The sequence below is a fragment of the Agelaius phoeniceus genome, chromosome 2, assembly GCF_051311805.1.
Source record: "Agelaius phoeniceus isolate bAgePho1 chromosome 2, bAgePho1.hap1, whole genome shotgun sequence".
Taxonomy (NCBI): domain Eukaryota; kingdom Metazoa; phylum Chordata; class Aves; order Passeriformes; family Icteridae; genus Agelaius; species Agelaius phoeniceus.
The window spans coordinates 2,183,410-2,207,676 of NC_135266.1; the positions used below are offsets into that span (position 1 = coordinate 2,183,410).

General features: G+C 41.5%; 1 protein-coding gene across 2 annotated transcripts in view; it reads left to right on the plus strand.

The window, feature by feature from the left end:
* DOP1B (DOP1 leucine zipper like protein B) overlaps positions 1 to 24,267 on the plus strand; it is a 169,931-nt gene that overhangs the window by 42,630 nt on the left and 103,034 nt on the right. The window contains exons 17-37 of one of the 2 annotated variants that reach the window (XR_013185974.1): positions 1,440 to 1,540; positions 4,035 to 4,225; positions 6,508 to 8,086; positions 8,861 to 8,972; positions 9,770 to 9,958; positions 10,227 to 10,352; positions 10,843 to 10,977; positions 13,646 to 13,701; positions 13,986 to 14,090; positions 14,171 to 14,237; positions 14,905 to 15,046; positions 15,247 to 15,329; positions 15,838 to 15,947; positions 16,597 to 16,743; positions 17,031 to 17,092; positions 17,717 to 17,845; positions 19,143 to 19,279; positions 19,641 to 19,696; positions 20,135 to 20,272; positions 20,692 to 20,821; positions 21,498 to 23,219. Coding sequence is in view for 1 of the 2 variants with exons in the window: in XM_077193140.1 (XP_077049255.1) it covers positions 1,440 to 1,540; positions 4,035 to 4,225; positions 6,508 to 8,086; positions 8,861 to 8,972; positions 9,770 to 9,958; positions 10,227 to 10,352; positions 10,843 to 10,977; positions 13,646 to 13,701; positions 13,986 to 14,090; positions 14,171 to 14,237; positions 14,905 to 15,046; positions 15,247 to 15,329; positions 15,838 to 15,947; positions 16,597 to 16,743; positions 17,031 to 17,092; positions 17,717 to 17,845; positions 19,143 to 19,279; positions 19,641 to 19,696; positions 20,135 to 20,272; positions 20,692 to 20,821; positions 21,498 to 21,755 (4,053 nt within the window). In the remaining variant the exon portion in view is untranslated. Of the gene's footprint in view, positions 1 to 1,439; positions 1,541 to 4,034; positions 4,226 to 6,507; positions 8,087 to 8,860; positions 8,973 to 9,769; positions 9,959 to 10,226; positions 10,353 to 10,842; positions 10,978 to 13,645; positions 13,702 to 13,985; positions 14,091 to 14,170; positions 14,238 to 14,904; positions 15,047 to 15,246; positions 15,330 to 15,837; positions 15,948 to 16,596; positions 16,744 to 17,030; positions 17,093 to 17,716; positions 17,846 to 19,142; positions 19,280 to 19,640; positions 19,697 to 20,134; positions 20,273 to 20,691; positions 20,822 to 21,497; positions 24,153 to 24,267 lie in introns of those variants that run through there. The other variant, XM_077193140.1, reaches the window with a different exon arrangement.

Here is a 24,267-nt window from a genome sequence, read left to right on the forward strand (position 1 = left end):
GGAATTGCAGTGAGGAACTTTAGAGAAAGAGAAAAAAATGTTTTAGAGAAAAATAGAATTAATATAATATAATATAATATAATATAATATAATATAATATAATATAATATAATATAATATAATATAATATATAACATAGTATCATATCATATCATATATATAACATGACATAATATGATATGATATAATGTGAGGTGATATAATATGATATAACATAATAAGATATAATATGATATAATATAATATAATATAATATAAAACATAGTATCATATCATATATATAACATGACATAATATTATATGCTATAATGTGATGTGATATAATATGATATAACATAATGTGATATAATATATTATGATATAATATAATATGATATAATACGATATAACATAATGTGATAATATAATATAATCTAATATATAACATATTATATATGTTATATATTATATTATATTATATTATATTATATTATATTATATTATATTATAGTGTCATATCATATCATATATATAACATAATATGATATATGATAATATTATATATAAAACATAATATGATATAATATGATATGATATGATATGATAATATATAATTAATATAATATGATATAATGTGATATAATGTGCTATAATGTGCTATAACATAATACAATAATACATTTTAATTGCTTAAATATTTTTATAGTTATTTATTATATTATATTTATTTACTTTATATCTTTGTTTTGTATTTATAGAATATATTTTATATTATATATTTATATTTTAAGTAGAAAAATATTGAATTTGATCTAAAAGTTTATTTTTATAGAACCATGGATTTTTTTTATTTTTGCTATTATAAGGATGTTTTAGGAAGGAATTTGGTTTAAATGCTTTATTTCTTCAAGGGATTTAGAATGAATTTTGAACAATGTGGAGGAATGGGTTTTGATGGTTGTTGTGTTTTCCAGGAGTCTGACAGGCTCTGTCCATGCTTTTACAATGCCCTGGGATTTGTTCAGCATGGGATTAGTGCTGGGCTTAGTCCCTGGATACAAAATCTAGCACTTGATATTAGCTGGGGTTTTTAGTTCAAGCTCAAATCCTGTAGTTTTTGTCAGGATTTCCCACTGCCCCAGCTCCACCAATATCTGTAAAATCACTTTATTTTACCTTGATTTTATAGTATTTGGTTTCACAATAGTCTGTATTTTAAGTGAGCCAGTTATTAATTTTTTTTCCTTCCCTAATATAATGACAGCACAGTTCTTTAACAGCTGACAGAACATTTTGCACAATAAAACTTTAACCACTCTTTGCTGTTGTTTTCCTGTCCTTGCAATTTTGCAACATAAAAGTTTGCAAACATTTTTAAAACTTCCCACCAATAACCAATGTATCCCAATTTTCTTTCAACTTGGAAACCTCCCTAAATCTCCTTTTTTCTCCTTGCCAAGGGGACAAGGCTGGAAGCTCTGTTCAGATTCTCTGTCATGTGGCACCTGACCAGGGAGATCCAAGGCAGCAGAGTGACTTCCCACAATCGCTCCTTTGATAGGTATTTCCACTTCCATTTGCATTTTTTATATTGAATTATATTGGGCTTTATTCTCTTTTCTGAGGTGGGGAGGAGTTCTCTGTAAGGAGAGTAAAAATAATGAACAAAAGGAACATTTTCCACTTCCTTGGAGTTTATCTTTGCAGGGCACTCTGCATACTTTGTGGGGTTTTTTTGGGTGAAGGAAGTTGCTGTAAAAATAGAAAGAGCTTCATAAAGGAGAAGTAGCTTTTCTGGAGAGCAGATATTTTTTTATCTTGGAGTGAATTAAATTTGCCTTCCAAAGAAAATAACACCAGCTCCTTGTAAAAATAAAAATCTTCGTTTAGTTTTACTTCCTATGGGATAAAATGAAATAAAAGCAAATAAATATAGGAAAGAACTTAAAAAGTGGGAGGATTTGTGTGGCCTTGCTTGTACAATTCCTGAACTCAGTCCAGGAAAAGCTGCTTGGCCAAAGCTGTTGGGAGCAGACCTGAGCCATTGAGCATGCTCTGGGTGTGTTCCCTGCCAGGATTTTATTGCTTGATTTAACTTTTTTTAGGGATTTCAGCTGTCCTTGGTGCTGCTGATGCCTTGGAGTGGCTCCCTAGAACAGAGGCTAGACAAGATTAAGAGAATAAGAGCAGGTATTTATTAAAGGCTCCACAGACACACCTGGGGCACTCAGAAGCCTCCAGAGGCCTCACCCAAGCTGGACAATGGTCACCAGTGTTTCACACAATGATCAGTTTGGTCCATTTACATATCAGGGGTTAATTCTCCAATTACAGCTTCAGGTAATGAAGTCATTTAACCCCCAGTTTGCTCCTCCCAATTCACTTTTGTTTGTATTTTCAGGGCCTGAGGCTGTAGGGTGTCCTTGGATCTCAGGCCTAGGGGGATTGTTCTGTCTGACCAAAATGTGGAGACAGTGATGCCTTGGAGGCTGCCTGGAACAGAGGCCAGGCAGAGTTACAGAATAAAGCAGGGATTTATGAAAAAGGCCTTTAAAGGATCCACCTTGGGCAGCACAAGACCCAGCTGGGGCTACACCCAGGATGGACCCAAGATGGACCCTGGGTCAGGAGTTTTCTCACTCTTACAGGTTTTGGTTCGTTTCCATATTGGGGTTAATTGTCCAATTACAGCTCCAGGTTATGCAGTCCCATCCTCCCAGATTGCTCTCCTCAATTTGCTTCTGTTTGTGCTTTTTGGGCCTGGAAAAGGATTGTTTTGTGTGACTGAACTGTGAGGAGAGCTTGCTAACACTTCATAAAGAGTTCAGAGTCACACACTAATGCAGTACAGAGTCTGGGAAACATAAAAGCTAAAACTTAAGGCATCAACAGTAACTAACCCTTTACAAGGAGTTCAGAGTTATGCACTAATGTGTGAGAAATGGATTTGTAAGAATGCATTGTAAGATTTGTAAGAATGAATTTGTAAGAATCCATACACTAATCCATACACTAATGTGTAAGAATCCATGCACTAACGTGTGAGAAATCCATTCCTCACATCAATGCAGTACAGGATTTAAAAACCAGAAAAGCTGCTGATTTGGGGAAACAAACCCCCCAACGTTTGTGAAAGTTGTAAAGCCGGTATGTTTATTACATAAATATTATTATTATGTTATGTTTGATTTGTGTTTATGTTTGTGTTTATGTTTATTCCCCTTAATAGGACATGGTACCTCTGGGAACTCCAGATCCTTTTTTATCTCCCTCTCAAATCCCTATGCATGCAATTTCACAATAGGTGTGACCATGGTCACAAGGGTTTTCAGGATGAAGAAGAGACGAGAATGTTGACTTCATGATCAGAAGGCTTGATTTATTATTTTATGATATATGTTACATTAAGACTATACTAAAAAACAATAGAAAGGAAAAGGTTTCTTCAGAAGCTAGCTAAGCTAAGAATAGACAAGAATGAATAACAAAGATCTGTGTCTCAGACAGAGCAAGAGCCAGCTCTGCCATGAGTGGTCAGGAAATCCAAACATCCACAGGAGACCAATCACAGGTCTACCTGTTGCATTCCACAGCAGCAGATAACCATTGGTTACTTTTGGTTGCTGAAACTGCAGCTTCTCACAAGGAAAAATCCTAAGAAAGGATTTTTCATGAAAATCCTAAGAAAGGATTTTTCATGAAAGATGTCTGCGACAAATAGGTTCATACATATTCATTCTACTGGTTTCATATGACATTTGCTGCTAATTTTTCTTTACCAGAAAGAAGTCCTGGGTAATCCTGCCCTTTTTCCCACAGCAGCCTCTGTCTGTTTCAGAGTTCAAGGGCCCTCCCTTATCTCTGTCCTTTGGCTGAAGCAGTTTCTCCAAGCATGGGTTTTTTGCAAGAACAGGCAGTCAGACCAAACAGCAGTGTTTGCAAGCTACAAACTTAACTCAAAGGTGTACATTTCACCTCAATCCAACTGGATTTCTGCTCTGGGAGATTTCCAGTGTGTCTCACTGCAGTGCTGAGGCATGCCCCTGTGTCCCCAGGTCTCTGTTCGTGGTGCTGGACAGCCTGACGTGCTCGGACGGGGCCATCGGGGCGGCGGCGCAGGGCTGGCTGCTGCGGGCGCTGTCCCTGAGCGATGTGGCGCGGATCCTGGAGCCCGTGCTGCTGCTGCTGCTGCACCCCCGCACCCAGCGCACCTCCCTGGGCTGCCTCGGCCACGGCGCCTCCCCAGGTACCGCCGGGGACACCCGCGGCAGCGAGGGGTGGGGAGCAGGACTCCAGGCGTGTCAGGGGCTGATGAATTACTTTATTATACTATATTACTATATATCCATAATATATACTGTATGATATAGATTATACAAATAGATATATTATATATTTTATATATATAATACAATATATTAGCACTGGGCCTGTTGGAAAAGCAGGTGAGAGAAATGATGAGGAGGACTTTATGGATATCAGAAGGCTAATTAATTACTTTATTATACTATATTAGTATATATCCATAATATATACTGTATTATATAGATTATATAAATAGATATATTATATAATAATATATATAAAATATATTGTATATTTTATATATATATATATAATACGATATATTAGCACTGGGCCTGTTGGAAAAGCAGGTGAGAGAAATTATGAGAAGGACTCTATGGATATCAGAAGGCTAATTAATTACTTTATTATACTATATTGCTATATGCCTATACATATTATTTATATATATGTATATATATATATATATATATATATATATATATAAATACATATATAATATTATCTATAATATATAAGGAATATAATATTATATGTATAACATATATAATATATATTATATATATTATATATATTTAAATTTATATATTCTTTCTCTATATATACTATATAGTATATAGTATATACTACATACTATATACTATATATACTATATACTATATATACTATATACTATATACTAGTTTTGGTTTGGAAAGCCAGGTGCCTGCTAAAGAAGGCAGGAGCCTCCCCTGAAATGGAGAAAATGAATCCCCCCCTCTCCGAATTGCTATAAATTTTAAATTAAGGGGCTCTCAGGCAACAAAAATTATGGGAGCAGGAAATAACAGTTCTTTAATAGGGAAGATAAAATAAACAATGCAGTAAACTAAAACAACACTGCCAGAGTCAGAGCCCAGCCTGACACCCTGTGGGTCAGGGTGCTGGCAGCAGAACCATTGGAATTGTGGCTCAGCCCTCCTGCAGTGTCAGGGCTGGCTCTGCTGGAGCAGGGATCCTGGAGAAAGGTGCAGTCTCTGCCTCTGAAGATCCAGTGGGAGAAGAGGCAGCTGCTGTTCCTCTGGGAATGCAGTGCAGAAGCTGTGCTGGTGTTCCAGAATCTCCAGATTATATCCAGGCAGGAATGCTTGGCTCCTCCCTCTGGGCTCACATCTCCCAATGGGATGCTGCAGTTCTTATCAGCCATGCAGGGACATTCCATGGCTGTTATCAGCAGATGTCCCCTCCCCAGGGAGTAGTGATTGTGAGCACTCAGAGAGAGAGATAAGGCAAACTGCCCACTTGACAAAAGAGACTCTGCCATACAGATGGGAATGGAATCCATCTTGCCTGGAAATCTGGAACAATACTATATACTATACTATATACTAGATATATATTATACTATATAGTATATACTATATACTATATATATATTATAGTATATACTAGATATATGATACTATATTTCTATAAACCTCCCCAGGTACTGCTGGGCCTGTTGTAAAAGCAGGCCATTCCAGTGGCAGGGAGAAATGATGAGGAGGCTCCATGGATATCAGAAGGCTGATTAATTACTTTATTATACTAGATTATTTTCACTCTTGCACTGTCACTGTCATATTTTCTGAGTTTTATATATGGGAAGTTCCTGTCCCCCATCCTGTGACTGTCACCAGGTTGTGCTTTCAGCATCATTTTTTGGTGTCAGTTGACAAATAAATGTCACACAATTAAAGCATCCACAGGGCTGCTATAGAAACACAGAGCTAATCTGTTCCTTCCTTGTTCCACAGCATTTAATCAAGGAAAACATTAGCTCTTTAATTAATTAATTAATCAATCCCTCTGCTGCCATCCTCATTGCCCTCCTGACCTCCAGAAATAGTTAATGTTCAGAAAGCATAAAAAAAGACAATTGTCACTCTTAGGGTGTCTCAGCCTAAAAGTGCTTTATGTTTTGATCCTGTTCTTTTTGCAGTACGTTAGCACTGCTCTTAAATCACTTTAAAAGAGAAATAATTCTTGCCTTAAGTATAATTCTTGTCCATTTTTTTAGCCTCATTCATCACAATTAAGACTGGACTAGAGCAAAGTAGCTTTATAATTTTTTTTTTAAAAATTATTTATTGAGTATAAAGTATAGTGTGTTTACTAAATGGCCCTTAAAGATAACTTCCAAGCCAGACTGTGATATAATTTTATGTGTGAAATAGAAATTAAATGAAAAAAATCTTTTTTCAGACTATGTTCGTGATTGGCTTTGCAAGAAAAAGGCCCCTCTGAAGGAGTCTGGCATTTCTGAGAGCAATTCTGAGGAAAACCTTCCTTTGAGCCAGTTCACCACTGTGGACAGAGAAGCAATTTGGGCAGAAGTGGAAACTGATCCAGAGAAAGCAGAGCTGAAAGCTGAGCAGCCTGAAAATGATGGATCCTCCCAGGACACGGAGGGCGACCAGGACAACAGCGAGCACACGGAGTCTGCAGACACCAGCACAGGCCACGACAGTGACAACACCTCCTCCTTGTCCCCTTCCCTGGAGCTGCAGGAGGTGAGCAGCGAGGACAAGGAGGCTGCAGCCGATGGCAGAGAGGCCCCAGGCCACGGGAATTCCCTCAGTGCCTCCGAGAGCTCCAGCGCGGGGCTCAACCTCGTCAGGGCCGACTCCGAGAGGACTCAGGCCTCGGAGTCTCTGTCCAGCGACGAGGAGGCGGAGCTGGAGCTGCAGGAGATGGCCCAGAGCAGGCTGCTGAGGCAGCAGAAGGAGAAGCAGGAGCTGGCAGAGGCCCTGTTCAAGCACACGCTGCTGTACTTGCAGCCGTACGACTCCCGGCGGGTGCTCTACGCCTTCTCCGTGCTGGAGGCCGTGCTCAAAACCAACCCCAAGGAATTCATCGAGGCTGTGGCCACCACCAGCATGGACACCAGCTCCACAGCACACCTGAACCTCATCTACAACCTCTTGGCCCGCCACCAGGAAGCTCTGGTAGGGCAGAGCTTCTACGGGAAGCTGCAGCCTCAGTCTCCCGCGGCGTGCCCGCACTCGCTGCTGATCGAGCTGCTGACCTCGCTGTGCCTGCGCTTCCTGCGCTCCTACTACCCCTGCTGCCTGCAGCTCAGCCACAGGGACCTGCTGGCCAACAGGGACGTGCAGGTCAAGAGCGTGGAGGTGCTCATCAGGATGATGGCCCAGCTGGCCACCACGGCCAAGGCGGCCGAGCCCAGGAGCGTGGAGCTGATCCGGGATCTGCTGGGGAGGTGCCAGGTGCAGGAGCTGGTGCTGCTCTCGCTCTCGGCCTCCATGTACGTCAGCCACAAGCGCTACCGGCTCCTGGCTGGTGGGACCAACCCCCAGGAGCAGGAGCTCTTCCAGGAGAGCCTCATCAACTTTGGCCACGATCAGATCTGGAGCGAGCACCCTCTCCAGATTGAGCTGCTGAAGCTGCTGCAGGTGTTGATTGTCCTGGAGCACCACCTTGGCCAGAGGCCTGAGGAGCAGGAGAACCAGCCAGACCTGTCCAAGGAGTGGCAGCAGGCCCTGAACTTCCAGCAGGCCATTGGGGCCATGCAGTACGTGTACCCACACCCCATCACCTCGCAGGGCTTGTTTGTCTCTGCCGTGGTGAGGGGGCTGCAGCCCGAGTATGGCCACGGCATGCATCCCACGTGGGTGGCCTTGGTCACCAGCTCCCTGCCCTACTTTGGGAAGTCCTTGGGCTGGACCGTGGCCCCATTTGTGGTGCAGATCTGTAAAAACCTGGATGACCTTGTCAAGCAGTATGAAAATGAAGCTGTGAAGACTTCAGCCAAAACATCAGCCAGGTGAGAGCCACCAGGGGGTGTGACCATGTTCCCAGGGGTCTGAGGGTGAGGAAAGAGACCAGGATCTGACTCCATGTTTCAGAAGGTTGATTTATTATTTTATGGTATATATTATATTAAAACTATACTAAAAGAATAGAAGAAAGGATTTCATCAGAAGGCTGGCTAAGAATAGAAAAAGAAGGAATGGTAACAAAGGCTTGTGTCCCAGACAGAGAGTCTGAGCCAGCTGGGCTGTGATTGGTCATTAATTAAAAACAACCACATGAGACCAATCCCAGATGCACCTGTTGCATCCCACAGCAGCAGATAACCATTGTTTACATTTTGTTCCTGAGGCCTCTCAGCTTCTCAGGAGGAAAAATCCTAAGGAAAGGATTTTTTTAAAATGTGTCTGTGACAAGGGGGGATTTGTTATTTCATAAATTCTCCTTTCCACAGAGCTGGGAGTGTGAAGGAACTCCCTGGGTCACCACTGTGAGTCCCAGAGTTTGATCCTTAATTCCTGCTGCACCTGGAATGAGCTGGAGACAGGATTGGTGCAGCAGCTGGAGGAAAAGAGGAGCAGCAGCTCTGATATTTCCTGGCTCCCTTTGCCTTCCATCCAAGTATAAAAGCTCCCAGTTTTATGGATCCCTTCATTTTCATATTCCTGACCTGACATTCCTAATATTCCCTCCAATTTTAGCTATGGAATAGAAACAGAAATTTTTAATCAAGAAAATACCACTTGGCTTATTATCATGTTTGGGTTTTTTTTCCCCCCTTCAAAAGCTTCACTTCTAAAAGAGAAAATGTGACTCCTGATTACCCCCTGACCCTTCTGGAAGGGCTGACAACCATCGGGCACTTCTGCCTTCTGGATCATCCCCATCCAACAAAAAAGGTACTTGGGAACCGCCTTCTTTAACAAATTTACCAATAGTCACATCCCCTTCCCTTCCAGGTGAATAGAAACAGGGAATTGTACCAGAAAATTGTGGAATTTGCAGGCAGCTCCAACAAGGGAAGAGATGAGAATCTTGACTCCATGTTTCAGAAGGCTGATTTATTATTTTATTAGATATATTATATTAAAAGAAAATTATTTACTAAAACTATACTAAAGAAAGAGGAGACCATCAGAAGGCTAGCAAAGAATGGTAACAACATCTTGTGACTGCTCACAGCCTCAACACAGCTGGACCTGTGATTGGTCATCAGGTAGAAACAATTCACATGAGAGCAGTCAAAGGTGCCCCTGTTTGTAAACCATCTCCAGAGCACATCCCACAGCAGCAGATAATCAATGCTTACATTTCAGTTCTGAGGCCTCTCAGCTTCTCAGGAGAAAAAATCCTAACAAAAGGATTTCTATAAAATATGTCAGTGACAGAAAATAACCTTGGAGAGGCCTCAGAGCACAGCCAAAGAACTGAACGGACTCAAAGTGAAAGGACTGAGTTTGATTTTTCTGTGTTTGAAGCCCACAAAGTGAATTTTAAGTCATTGTTCTTGAAGATCTTGGTGATGCAAGTATCAGTCCTCTGTCCTTTACAAACTGGTTTATTTTTTTCTTTTGAGTTTATAATGTTTTGTGTTTATAATGTTTAGGTTTACAATGTGATACGTTCCCTACAATTTTTAGGCTCTTGTGCATAAGAAATTCTTTTAAATTGGTATTTTGGGGTTTTTTTTTCCCAGTCATCCTGTTCAGCTGAGCCTGCCCACCTGAGGAATGCCAGGAATGCCATCCTGGAGGAGCTGCCCCGGATTATGAACACCATGAGCCTCCTCTGGGGTGTCATCAAGAGGGAGGACTCCCAAAAGAGACCAACTGACTTCTTTGGGACCACTAAAGGCTCCTCTTCAGTCTACTTTAAAGCAACCAAAGTAGGAGCTCTTTTAAAATCCTGATTTTTCTTTTTTATCTCCTCATCCTCCCCAGTGCATTTTACATGGAGTTCTTTTAATGTTCTTTTATTTTTACATAGTTCTTTTATTTTTACTGGTATGGGATTTGGTTTCACTGCAGCTTCTCATTTCCCTGGGGATTAAACATACCATATTTTCTGTATATCCTGGGAAAAGAAATAATATTTTATAAACCAGGAGCTGGTCTTTGCCTTACATTAATAATTATTTTCCCCTCTCTTTACAGACATTAAGAACAAAAATATTGGACTTCCTGAATCCCTTGACAGCACACCTTGGAATCCAGCTGATGGCAGCAACTGCAGCAGTGTGGAACAGCAAAAAACCTCACAGGAGTCACAGTAAAACCAAGGTGAACCTAAAGAAAAGCACCTTTTTATTTCCTGTATAAAGGCAAATGTTACATTTATGTGGTCAGTTCTCAGCTCTGTTTGAAGATTCTTTGGGGTTTTTTAAATAGACTGAAAAATCTGAAATCCTCTTAGTTAGGAAAAGCATCAGGACTACAATTAAACCCCAATAAATAATCAAATAAAACCCACATTGTGGGTTGAAATCTGAGAGTAAAAGCCATTTTTAATTCAATACTGGATTGCAATTGGCCAATTATATTTTAAAGCTCATGAATCAGCTCCATTTCCAGAGAAAGTGAGAGCTGTGTTCTCTGGAACTCCTTATTTATCCTGGGGAAACTTTTCCTTTCCTGCTCTCTCTGGGGCAGAATCCAGTTGTTTTCCTGAGGTGTTGGGAGTTCTTTAGTGGCAAGGGCTGGGTTTGATTTTCCTCTGTAATTTACATTTCATTTTGGAATGTGTGGGTTGTGTTTTGTTTTCTCTTGTCAGATTCTCCCAGTGGCCAGTGCATCCCAGCTCATTCTGGTGGATTTAATTTGTGCCCTGAACACTCTGAAAATCGACACCATCTTGTATCTGGTCAAAGAGGTGGTCAAGAAACCAGCACAGATCAAGGGGGAGGAGGTATTCCATGGCCTGCATTTTTTAAACAGCTCTTTTGCAAAACCAAATCCACCAAGCATTAAGCATTTTTCTAATAGTACACAAATTTTTTTTTAAAAAATCCTTTAATCCTAATCAAAAACCCAAAACCAAAACAAATAAAAAATCCATTTCCATTAATAACCTAAAGCAAAAGATATACTTATATCTCCACAAATTCCAAAGGAAAATAAATTCCAACCAAGAACATAAAACCATATCAAACACAAAAACATGTTAAAACTCTAAAACCAAAAGAGTAAAGCACACAAATGTAAACTACACAAAAACGACAACTAAAAGCAAATACCTCTTACTTCACATACAAAAACTACAAACAAAAAATTAAATCTAATATCATATTTATATTATTTTCATTTTATTTACCCTCAACAATAGTTTTACCCATTAATCAACCAAAACCCAATATTTAAATAACCTTAACCAATACATCAAACTTAAATACCATATATTTAACTCATTCAAACCCTAAAAAACCATTTTAAACTTATTTAACAAATTTACCAATAAATACTTAACTAGTACCAAAAACCATTCCTCCATATCATTCACAATTCATTATAAATCCCTCTAATAAATAAAGCATTTAAACCACATTCCTTCCTAAAACATCCTTCAAATACGACAAATTAAAAATCACTGGTTCTATAAAAATAAATTTTTAGATCAAATTCAACATTTTTATACTTAAAATATAAATATGTAATATAAAATATATAAATACAAAATTAAATAGATAAAATAAATAATAATATTGAAATATATATAAATATTTAAACGAGAAAAATATATTATATTATATTATATTATATTATACTATATTATACTATATTATATTATACTATATTATACTATATTATACTATACTATATTATACTATATTATACTATATTATATTATACTATATTATACTATACTATATTATATTATACTATACTATATTATACTATATTCCTTCTATATAAATATAATTATTTTTATTTATTTATTAAAAATAAATAAATGTACAATATAACAACAAAACCAAAACTTGAAGCAGGAAGATAATTCCATTTTTTCGATGTATTCCAGGCTGGATGAGTTTCAGTGTGTCTGAAGCACTGTTAGAAGGGTTTGCTTTTAAATGTGGGATTGTCCTTTGCTCCTGAAGAGGTTTTGGTGTCCAGATTGTGTCTGATCCACAATAAGTAGATTCTTTAAAATATATCAGGAGATGGTGATGGGACAAGAGGCATGGCCTCCCCTCCCTAACAGGGAGCAATTTTTCCCAATATCTGAAACAAAAATAAAAACCTTCCAACCAAAGCAGAGATGATGAAATGGGACAAAAGCCTCTGCTCTGGGATTCTCTGGGGCTGCATTCACTGAGCTGGATCACTCACTGCATTCATGTGCAAGTAAAAGATGTTCAGGACAGGAAATAATTCAAGAAGATTTGAAAAAAAATTAGAAAAAATTTAGAAAAATTTTAGAAAAAACTGTGCCTCCCTTCTTGGGAAAGGGAACTCCTTTCCTTGAGCCACCAGAGCATTTCAGCAGGGAAATCAATCAGTTTTCTCTTCAAGTCACAGACAATCAAAAGAGAATTTGCAAGTCAAGGGCACTGCAGGCTTTGCTCCATGGGCAAACACAAACAGATGTGTTGGAGTTGGGGATGCTGAGAATTTGGGACTTTCTGTGCTGCCAGGCTCTGACCCCCAGAGAACACTGCACTGAGCTGAGGGCCTGGAGAAGCTTCCAGAATGGAATGGCAGAGCTGGGATTGTGGGGGTGGAGTTTGGATAGAAGTGTGTGATATCACAGGGTGGGAAACTCAGAGTTTAAGGGTTTAGAATACAGGAATAGAGAGAAAGCAAGATGGAGGTTTTGGGGTGGAGGCTGCTCCTTCTTCTTCCCCTTCTCCTCCATGGGTTTGGGTGGTTTTGTGTCATTGGATAAAAAAGTCCCCATTGCTGACTTGGAGTGATTATTTATTAGGTTAAAAGTAAAAATAATTTAGGTGTCATTTCTAATTAGATAGTTTTATCTAATTAGATAATTATAACACCATTTGATACCTTGTTAGTGCAATACTACAGAACTCACTACTGTGAGACTGTAGCATAAATAAGAAATAATAAACATCTAATCCTAAACACAAAATACCATCTCAAGTACCTTCAATCCTGACTCCAACAGAAGTAGAAAAAAGAAGCCAAAAACCAGCATATAATGGTGTTTTGTGTGAGGAATAAAATATTGCTTCATTTTGTTTTGTAAAATTGTATGGAGATATGTAAGATAACAATGTAAGTTGTTATTATTAATATTATTTGGTTATGGGTATGAGGAAACATTAGAGCAAAACAATGTATGTAGAGAAGAAGAAATTGGTAATAATTAGGAATAATAAGATAAGATATATAAGTAATAATATGTATGAAATGATATAATTAGAAAGTATATAATCAAAAATAGCTAAAATGAGATTTTGGGAATAAATCCTTCCCTGGCAGGGTGGGCAGGGGCTGGGATGGAATTCCCAGAGCAGCTGGGGCTGCCTCTGGATCCCTGGCAGCGCCCAAGGCCAGCTTGGATTTTCTTCTTCCTTCTGATAACCAATAAGTGTGAGTTTGCTTTTGTTTTTCAGAAATCCTCTCTGGTGGATATCCCAGTGCTGCAGTTCAGTTTTGCTTTCATTCAGAGGTAACTCAATCCTTCTGGAAGAGAATTTTCTGTTTGACTCCCACAAGGGAACAGCCACTCTTGCCATTTTGTGTCCTTTGATCTCCATGTCCCAGAACACTTCTCTGTTGTCCCTTGCTTGTTGACACACACAGAGTGCCAGGGCTGTCACACTGGCACTCAGGAAGGGCAGGACTGATCCTAAAGCTTTTTTAGGCCACCAAGTTCCTCTTATTTGTTGTTTTTTGTTCTTTCCTTAACTCCACCTTCACTCAGGTGTGCTTTGGTTTTATTTTTTTTGGCAGACTCCCTGTCCCAGCCCTGCAGGAGAACTTCCAGCCCTTGTTAGGGCTGCTCAGAGAGTCTGTGCAGCTGAACTTGGCTCCTCCTGGCCACTTCCTTCTCCTCAGGTACTGTGGGACAGAGCAGAGGTTCCACTGAGCTCTTGCACTGTGCCATTCCTAACTGAGGGTGCTCTGCTCTCCCACAGCATCCTGAATGACTTTGTGACAAGGACACCCACCCTGGAAAACAAAAAAGACCAGAAAGACCTGCAGGTACAGAGGCTTCAAATTCACCTTTTGGTTCTAAGCCTGGCACTGTTCATGTAAGGACAGGTGGAGATGACCTGATCTGTGCTTTGGATCTGAATTCCTGTCTTTTGGGAGTGCCTGGATGTGCATCCACACATTTTAGGCTGAGGCCTGGTGAGCAGGGCAGACTCAAGCATGAGAGACAAACAGAATTTGTCTCAAATGCTTAAAATCTTTTCCAAGCTGGGTTTTTTTTTATTTTTCTCAGAACTGAGCTGGTAACACCAGTGGGATGTCCTGAGTTCACAGCCATGTGTGGATATTGAAATCTCCAAGCTGTCTAGGAAAATTAATGAATCCTTGGAGCTCCCAGCTGGGCTTGGCAATGGGAATCACTCTGAGCTCAGCTGTGTAAAGAAAGGAGCAGAGCAGGATCCTCCTCCTGTTCTGCCTTATTTCACCAGCACAGTTTGAACACTGGGTGGGTTTGGGCTGTGGTTTGGGTTTCATGTGCCAACAGAGAAATTCAAACTCCCCTGCTGCTTCAGAGTCTTGCCAGCAAAATGACAGAAAATGTAATTTTACAGCCTCTGCCTTGCTTTGGCTGAATTTGGTTTCACTGCAGCTCCTCATTTCCCTGGGAATTAATCATACCAATTAAATATCTGATGCCACCTTGGTTATGTTACAGGAGGTGACCCAGAAGATCCTGGAGGCTGTGGGGACCATTGCTGGCTCTTCCCTGGAACAGACCAGTTGGCTGAGCAGGAACTTGGAAGTGAAAGCTCAGCCTCAGATTTTACCAGATGAATTCAACATGGAGGATGTCAATGGTAACTTGACTTTCCCTGACTCCTGCTCCTCCCTGTCCTCTGCTGCAGGCAGTGAAGAGCATGAGGTGTTGATGATGTGTGGTTTTCATATTTCATGTACCACCAATTTGCACATAAATGTTCTGTTTGGGCAGCAGATTAGGAAACAGCAGCATTTAAACCTGTCTGAAGAGAAAACTTGATTATTTTGGTTTTTTTAGATACATCAGTGGCACCATCTTCAATGGTTTCTGCCTCTGCTCCTTCAATCTACAGTGTCCAAGCCCTTTCTCTCCTGGCAGAGGTCAGTGGGGCCCTCTCACCTGTGGGGTTTTTAAGCTGAGGACTTTATCACTCTGCACAGCTCCTGAAAGGGGCCTGTGCTCAGCTGGCCCTGGGCTCTTTCTCCAGCAGCACTGACACAGCCAGAGCACACAGCCTCGAGCTGCACCAAGGGAAATCCAGGTTGGACAGCAGGGAAAAGGTTTTTCCAGCAAGGGTGAGAAAGTTCTGGAATGGCTGCCCGGGGAGGTGGTGGAGTCCCCATGCCTGGGTGTGTTTAACAAAGCCTGGATGTGGCACTGGGTGCCAGGGTTCAGTTGAGGGGTCGGGACTGGATGACCTTGAAGGTCTCTCCCAACCCAGGGATTCTGGAATTCTGGGAATTCTGTGAGGAGGATTTTCCTGACAGATCAAACAGGAGTGCCAGTCTTTTGGGGGCTGTTCCATTGCACAGATGTCCAGGCTGGTTCAGGCTGGCACCCCTGCAGCAGTGGCACTGTGGGTGTGCCCAGCTCTGTGTCCCTGTGCAGGTGCTGGCCTCCCTGCTGGACGTGGTGTACCGCAGTGACGAGAAGGACAAGGCCGTGCCCCTCATCTCCCGCCTGCTCTACTTCGTGTTCCCCTACCTGAGGAACCACAGGCCAGTCTCTCCCTGCTCCTGCCATCTTCCCTCCCTCATCTTTTTGTTCTCCCTTCTTTCTCCATTCTCTGTTCCCATTCTCATGGGTTTGAGCTGGGTTTGAGCAGTGTTTCCCCCAGGAGCTGAACCTGTGGATATTTCAGCTCTGGTTGCCCCACCTGGGATTTTGGGTTTTACTCAGATCTCCCCTTTCTGTGCTGTCAGGGGATGGGGATGGGCAGCAGAGCATGGGCAGGTCCCAGGATCCACCAGGACACAGGAAAACATCATCTCTCCCTATCACCTTCCTAGTTTTCCTCACAAAGGTGGGAGAGATGGATGTTATCCAATGGAGACACAGGGCATGGAGTCCTGGAATGGTTTGGGTTGGAAGGGACCTCAAAGCCCACCCAGTGCCACCCCTGCCATGGCAGGGACACCTCCCACTGTCCCAGGCTGCTCCAGCCCCAGTGTCCAACCTGGCCTTGGGCACTGCCAGGGATCCAGGGGCAGCCACAGCTGCTCTGGGAATTCCATCCCAGCCCCTGCCCACCCTGCCAGGGAACAATTCCTTCCTAAAGATCTCATTCAAAGCAACCCTTTTGTGAGCTGGAATCTATTTTTAAATTTTAAAAAAGCCCATATTGATAATTTTTGTCCTCTCCCCCAGTGCCTACAACGTTCCCAGTTTCCGTGCTGGTGCTCAGCTGCTCAGCTCCCTGAGTGGATACGCCTACACCAAGAGAGCCTGGAAAAAAGAAGTGCTGGAATTGTACATGGATCCATCTTTTTTCCAGATGGACACTTCCTGCACTCAGTAAGACATGGAATTGAAGCACTCCAAGCTTGTATTCTGAATTTATAAGGAAAGGCTTTAAAGGAGAAGAGTAACCTTGGGAAAAAAATTCCATCTAGTGCTTTCTTATGGAATGGGATAATGTTAAAAATGGGTCTCAGCACTAATTCTGCTCCAGAAAAGAGTCTGCATAGAAATCCTGCCTGGAAACTGTTTCCTTGTATGAAAAGTTTGACCCAAATAATTTCTGAGGTGCATCCACACCTCAGCTTTCCCTGGATATCTCATTCCTTCTTTCTCTCCTGCAGCTGGAGATCCATCATTGATCATCTTCTCACACATGAGAAAACCATGTTTAAGGATTTGATGAGTAAGTATCAGCTGCTGATCATTTATTTCTACCTCAATTTGAAATTTATTTGCATTTGAGCCATTGGGGTGCATTTTTATTACACTGATTTATCCATAAAGTGCTGACTGTGCATAATTGACCATTTTGGGAACTTGATTCCCAGCTAAAGCTGAGTTAAATCTGGACTTTGGTCATGTCTAAAAGACACCAGAGGAGGTTTGGCTGTAGAGGTGCTTCTGTTGGGTTCCCACATTCACATTTTGCTCCAGTTTTGAGGTGTCCAAGTGTGACCTTTCCCAGGAGGAGATGGCAAACACTGCAGGTGTCTGCCACAAGCAGTGCAGCAAACCTTTCATTGCTGTGCTGTGACCTCTAATCCAGGCTTGAGGAGAGTGTGGAAAAACAAATCCTGGGGGAAAGGATGGGATGGGACCCCTGAAATTGGCCTCAAGCACCTTTAGTCTCTTTCTAAAAGAATAATTCAACAGTTACAGCACAAGACAAATTTTATTACGCAAGACAAATTCTCGGTTGATGACCCAGGAGAGTTTTTCTTCTGGAAGATTTCAGGAGGCAGGGATGACGGCCAGCCCCAAAGGCAGGCAGTTCCTGAGGGGTGGCTGACTGTGCTGTGTGTTGCAGCCATGCAGAGCAGTGCCCTGAAGCTGTACCCCAGCTGTGAGCAGAAGGCCATGCTGCTGAAGCGCCAGGCGTTCGCCGTCTTCAGCGGGGAGATCGACCAGTACCACCTGTACCTGCCCCTGATCCAGGGTGAGCCTCCATCCCTGCAGCACAAATCCCTGTGGCCACAGAAGGCCCTGGATCCCAGGCAGTGCCCAAAGCCAGGCTGAGATGGGGCTTGGAGCAGCCTGGGGTAGATGAAGGTGTCCCTGCCCCTGGATCTGGCTGATCTTTGATGTCCCTCCCAACCCAAACCATTCCATGATAGAAATTCTGTAACAAAATTCTGTAACAAGGTAAAGTCACCTCTTTTCCAACACATGCTTTAGCTTTTTTTTCTTTAATTTTGAACAAAATTTATGAATCTCTGAGTTCCATCAGATAAATGACCTCAGCAAGGAAAGACAGGGATCTTGGTTTCAAGGCCTTTGTGTCACATTCACATTCTCTGAAAAATCCCTTTGCCCAGGATTTTCCTCCTGGGAAGCTGAGAAGCCTCAGAGAAAATGAAAACAATTCTTATCTCATTTGCTTCTCCTGTGCTGTGCTCATGTGGAATGTGTTTGGAGATTGTTCACCCACAGGTGATTGTTCCATTGGATTCTGCTGGGAGTTGTTTTCACTCTTTGGCCAATCAGGGCCAAGCTGTGTCAGGACTCTGGAGAGAGTCAGGAGTTTTCATTATTATCTTTTTATCCTTCTGTCTGTGTCCTTTCTGTATTCTTCAGTATAGTATAGTATTCTTTAGTATAATATAATATTATAAAATAATAAATGAGCCTTCTGAGAACATAGAGCCAGATTCATCATTCCTCCCTGCCATGGGGGTCCCTGCAAATACAATACCTTTGCTGTGGAAATGGGATTATTTCATGGCAATCTTCCAGCCACTTTTGACCTGCTGTTGTTCTCCTTAAATGCCAGTTTTGATCACATTTTGTGCACCATAAACCCACTCAGGCTTTGTCTGAATTACAACTCAGTTAATAAAATGCAAGGAATTCAGCCCAAAACTGATGATCAAGTGAAAAGTGTGTTTTGTCACCTTCCACAAAGGAGTGACAGGACAAGGGAATGGCCTTAAACTGCCAGAGGCAGGGCTGGATGGGATCTTGGCAATGAGGAATTGTTCCCTGGCAGGGTGGGCAGGGCTGGCATGGAATTCCCAGAGCAGCTGGGGCTGCCCCTGGATCCCTGGCAGTGCCCAAGGCCAGGCTGGACACTGGGGCTGGAGCAGCCTGGGGCAGTGGAAGGTGGCACTGGGTGATCTTTAATGTCCCTTCCAACCCAAAGCATTCCATGATTCCACACTTTAATTCCCAGAACAACACAAATTCAGGAAAATGCTGCTTTTATTTTGCTTTTCCCCTTTTTTGTGCTTCTCCAGAACGCCTGACTGAGAACCTCCGCGTGGGCCAGACTTCTCTGGTGGCTGCCCAGATGTTTCTCTTCTTCAGAGTTCTCCTGTTGAGGATTTCCCCTCAGCATCTCACCTCATTGTGGCCAATCATGGTCACAGAACTGGTAAGAAAGAAGTTTTGAACATTTGGAAAAAAAAAAAAAATTACTTCACTTGAAAAAAACATTTGAAAAAAAATTACATTGGAATAAACTCAGCCTGTGGTTTTCTCAGTTTAGCTTTTTCCTCTTCCCTGCTTGGAAATTTTTCCACAGTTTTACATTAATTTGATAATTTGGGGGAGAAAAGTTAAATTGTCATTAGGAAATTCCTTTTGGATTAATTTTGGTGTTGTTAATGGAATCTCATGCCTGAATTATTCATTTGTTACATGTCATAAAGGTTCCTTTTTAATGTAAATCATCACTTTTAGTTGGGATTGAGTTGTGTGAACATTTCAGCTTCTCAATAATTATTTCTTTAAAGATCCAGACATTTCTACAGCTGGAGGAAGATTTAACTGAGGAAGAGGAACCAGCAAAGTAAGAGCTGCCATTTGAGAGACTTCCTTAAAATTAATTAATTTAATTAATTCCCTGGGATAGGGAGGAGCCAACAGGACATTTTGCTATTATAGTTTTATTTTTCTATTACTGCTAAATCATAATTTAGATTTTCTTTAGCAGCTAAAACAGTGATATGCTTAAAAATAGAATTACTAAGTATTACTTGTGTACAAAAATAAATGCTAAGTCAGCAGTTGAATATTTTAACATGATGCCATTTTTTGGCATATTTTAGATTATTTTGCTGCTACAGAGCAAAAATCAAATAAAAATACTCATACAAGAGTCTCATGCAGAATAAAAATAATTGTCCAAGAGCTCCTTTGTGTAAATGTGGGCATTCCTCTTGTGCTGACTGAAGAACCTTGGGTGGATTGGAGTCTGAATGGGACTTTTTTTTTAATTAAAACACAGGAGCAACAGCAAAATCAGCAAAGCCAAAGGCTCAGGGGCTGAGATCCAGCCCAAGGAGCTGTGCCTGTACCTGGCAGCCTGCAAATTCCTGGACACTGCACTTTCCTTCCCCCCTGACAGGATGCAGCTCTTCCAAATGTGAGTCCCTCTTCTCCTCTGTTCCTTTAGCCTTTGAAAGAATTGTGTTTTCCTCAAGATTTCTGTTTGCCTTTCCTCAGCTCCTTTTAGGAGTGCTGATAGTGAATGTATGCTGATAAATGGGATTTGGGAGAAGATTTTGGTTGTGGTGTAGGAGGATTTCACCCTCCTCTTTGGGATCCCTTAACTTGAAAAATTGGGAAAGGAGAAAGGTGGAGATTGTTTTCCATCTGCACACACCTGGGAATGTTTAGGAGCTGGTTGTATTTAAATATTGGCAAATTAGTAATGTAATAATTCATTAATAGCAGCAGAGAACACTTATGACAGATTTTTGTGGGAACAAGCAGTGCTGCACTAAATAGGCATGATCCAAACAAGGATTCCACCTTTTTAAGGAACCAACCCATTTATTCCAGGTACAAATGGGCCTTTGTGCCAGAGGTGGACACAGAATCATCTCCTGTCACCTCCCAGCTGGTGGAAAATCACCAGGAATGCCAACCACACATCGTGAGGATCATGGATCTACTCAAGATGAAATATGGGGTAAAAAAACTTCTCCTTTTTCTTTTTTAATCCATTCATTTATTTTTCCAAACACAAGATTTTAAGTTGCTCAGGGATTTTTAGATATTCCCTGTGAGGAGGAGGAAGAGCAGCTGTGGCTGTCCCTGGATCCCAGGCAGTGCCCAAGGCCAGGCTGAAGGTGTCCCTGCCCCTGATCTTTGATGTCCCTCCCTACCCAAACCATTCCATGACAGAAATTCTGTAAGAAAGCAAAGTCACCTCTTTGCCAACAAATGCTTTGGGGTTTTTTTAAAATTTTGAATAAAATGTATGAATCTCTGAATTCCAACAGATAAATGACCTCAGCAAGGAAAGACAGGAGTCTTGCTTTCAAGGCCTTTGCTCTGGAAATGGGATTATTGCATGGCAATCTTCCAGCCACTCTTGACCTGCTGTTGTTCTCCTTAAATGGCAGTTTTTAAGTTCTTGAAGGGATTTTTAGATATTCCCTGTGAGGAAGAGGAAAAGGCTGTGAGCAGCCAGAGGAAAAGGCCCAGAGCAGCTGGGGCTGCCTTGAGATCCCTGCAATGTCCAAGGCCAGGTTGGGGCTGGGAGCAGCCTGGGACAGTGGAGGAGCTCATGGATGAGCTGCATGATCTTCAAATCCTTTCCAACCTTTACCTTTAATAAATCCCAGCTTTTTTTTCCCTTTCAGGACCCAAAGCACCCCGAGGGAGCTGCCAGGAATGCCCAGTTCCCCCTGCTGAGCCTGCACTCCGTGTCCAGCATCACCCAACTGCTGCCCTTCTTCCAGACCCTGTGCTGGGCATTCACAGCCCCTGGCAGTGACCCCCACAACTCCCACCCCTCTGCAGCTGCCCCCGTGGGTTCCCCTGGCAGCAACAGCAGCAGGGTCCTGCAGCAGCTGGAGGAAAGTGTGGAATTGGATTTCCTGGAAAAGATGGAAAGTTGAGCACTGGGATGCTCCTGCTGGATCAACCATAGGGAAAGCTTGGCTGAAATTCCTTTTTTTCCTGCAGATTTCCAGCTACATTTTGGGATTTCTCTTCAATTATTCAGGAGCTGGTGGTAAAAAGCAGGAATCTCCAGTTGCTGTGGTGGGAAATAGGGGAAGTTTGGTGGGAATTTCTCAGAGTTTCTGTGGTTTATTTGTTTTCCGTGGGAAGGATTAAAGACATTTTGTAAATAGGGGAAGAATATTTTGGACTTGGTGGAAGTAGCAGCTGCCCTGGGACTTCTCCAGGACTTTAAAGTGGTTTTGGAACTGTGTCCTGATCGAAAATAGAAGGAAAATCCAATATTGCATGTCAGTGTACAATCAGTTTGCAGCGAGTCATTTCCTGAGGTGAAAGCCCCTAATTTGACCTAAATTGATCAAATTCTAAAAAAAATCCCCCAAATTCCCCACAGATGGATTGTCTGAGTCTCAGCATTGTGCAAGGAGCTGCAGCTTTGCCTTGGCTGTAATTTCAGAGCAGCATCTTCAGGCTTAGCAATTCCTAACAAATCAGAAATGTGCATAAAACACAAAGCTCTGCAGGAACATTTTGTAATTAGCATTACTTGAGGAGATTTTGACTTTAATTATTAATTGATTAAAATATTTAAATTCATATTTTTTAAATGAAAAACTTTTGTTCTTTCAGTGACTCAGGTGGCTGCAGCTTCTGAAATGCAACTAAATGAAGATAATGCTGTAAAAATAGAAATTGCTTAACTAAAATGAAAATAATATTCTTTTTTTGTTTGTTTTTGTAAGAACACTTTTGTACAAAAGAATGTATTTGGCTGTTCCTGGATGGTGAGAGAGGTAGGGGGATCATCCCAGTGCTTTTCCTAAGTTAAAAAGGACATGGGAAAAGATTTGCTTGGGAGTCAAGGATTTCTTTTTCCCAAACTCCCACAACAACAAGAGAGGCTTCTCTTCAGTTTTAGGTACAGATGTATGATATTTTCATCTTGGGTTTATAAACTAAAATAATGAAACATCCTTTACTCTCACACTGGAACACTGTACAAAAATAACAGCACAAGAGGCTTGTGCTAAACTTATTTAAATCCTTTGCATTTTTACAGTGAAGGAAAGTGGTGGACTGAGATGTGGTCATTAAGAATGTGAATTATTTCTATTAATATAATTTATTAATGGTCTGTAATGCTGTTGGAATGAGCACAAGTGAAAAGTTACCCTTTGAAAGCATTACTTGAATGTTGGAGCAGGCCACTTTTAAAATGTTGGTGTTCATTTCCCACCTATCTTCAATATTTTCTATGAATAATCTGAATATTCAGGATGGTTTGGTACTTTTACTTTCCGTTTCCTGCTGGTTGCATTCCATACTTGGATATTTCCCTTAAAATGCTGATAAAGAAGAGCAGGGTTAGATGGGATAGGTTAGGTGGGAAGGAATTCCTGGCTGGGAGGGTGGGCAAGGCTGGGATGGGATTCCCAGAGCAGCTGTGGCTGCCCCTGCATCCCTGGCAGTGCCCAAGGCCAGGTTGGACACTGGGGACAGTGGGAGGTGTCCCTGCCATGGCAGGGGTGGCCCTGGGTGGGCTCTGAGGTCCCTCCAACCCAAACCATTCCAGGATTCTGTTATTCCATGATTTTGTCAAATGCTGTTAAAATCTAAGAGAACTTTTTGCCATTAAACTGCTTTCAGTGGCATCAGACATTTAAGGGACTTGCAGAATCCTCCCACTTCAGAAGAAAAAGCTCTTTAACATTTAGTATCCAAGCAGATCTTTGATAATTATAAATAAGATGTGAAAAAGGAGGAAAGGGCTTTAACTAAAAGTCCTGCTTGAGTGCTGGAGGAGCACAGTTCCACAGGCCCAAAGGGGAATATTTGATTCCTTCATTCCATAACTTTATTCCTGTTCCATGTGGGACTAACTGTGGTTGTTTTCTCCTACTGATAAATCCACTGAGGAGCCCCAGCAGGGCTCTCCTGCTCTGAGCTGCTCCTACCAAAGCAGAACAGCCTCACTGGCCATGAATCTGGAAATGTTTGTGCCTGGAACTCCAGGCATCCTCTCCTGTTCCAGGGCAGGAAATGCTTTTGCTTTGCTGTGATTTTGCTTTTCAGTCTAACCAAGCTCAGCTTTGTCTTTGGGACACTTCAGCTCCAACACAGCAGAGCCACAGTGCTCAAAGGGGGACCTGGAAATATTCCAAAGGATTTCATTGTCCTGAAAGAAAAAATCAGGAGGTGCAACCAAGGTAAAACTGCTGAAGAGCAGCAGGACTTGAAGTGTAGAGCATTAAGTGATGGTTGTGTATCCCATACCATACATGAATGTAATTCTTCTATGAATATTAAATGTTATTTTGCAATGCCTTTTCAAATGCAGTTCTTATTTTTCAACCTGCCTTCACTGCTCGCTCAGCAATTTTAATTTTTATCTGACTCTGGAAAAGCTCCCAAATTCAATCACAGAAAAGATCTCCAAGATCATCAGGT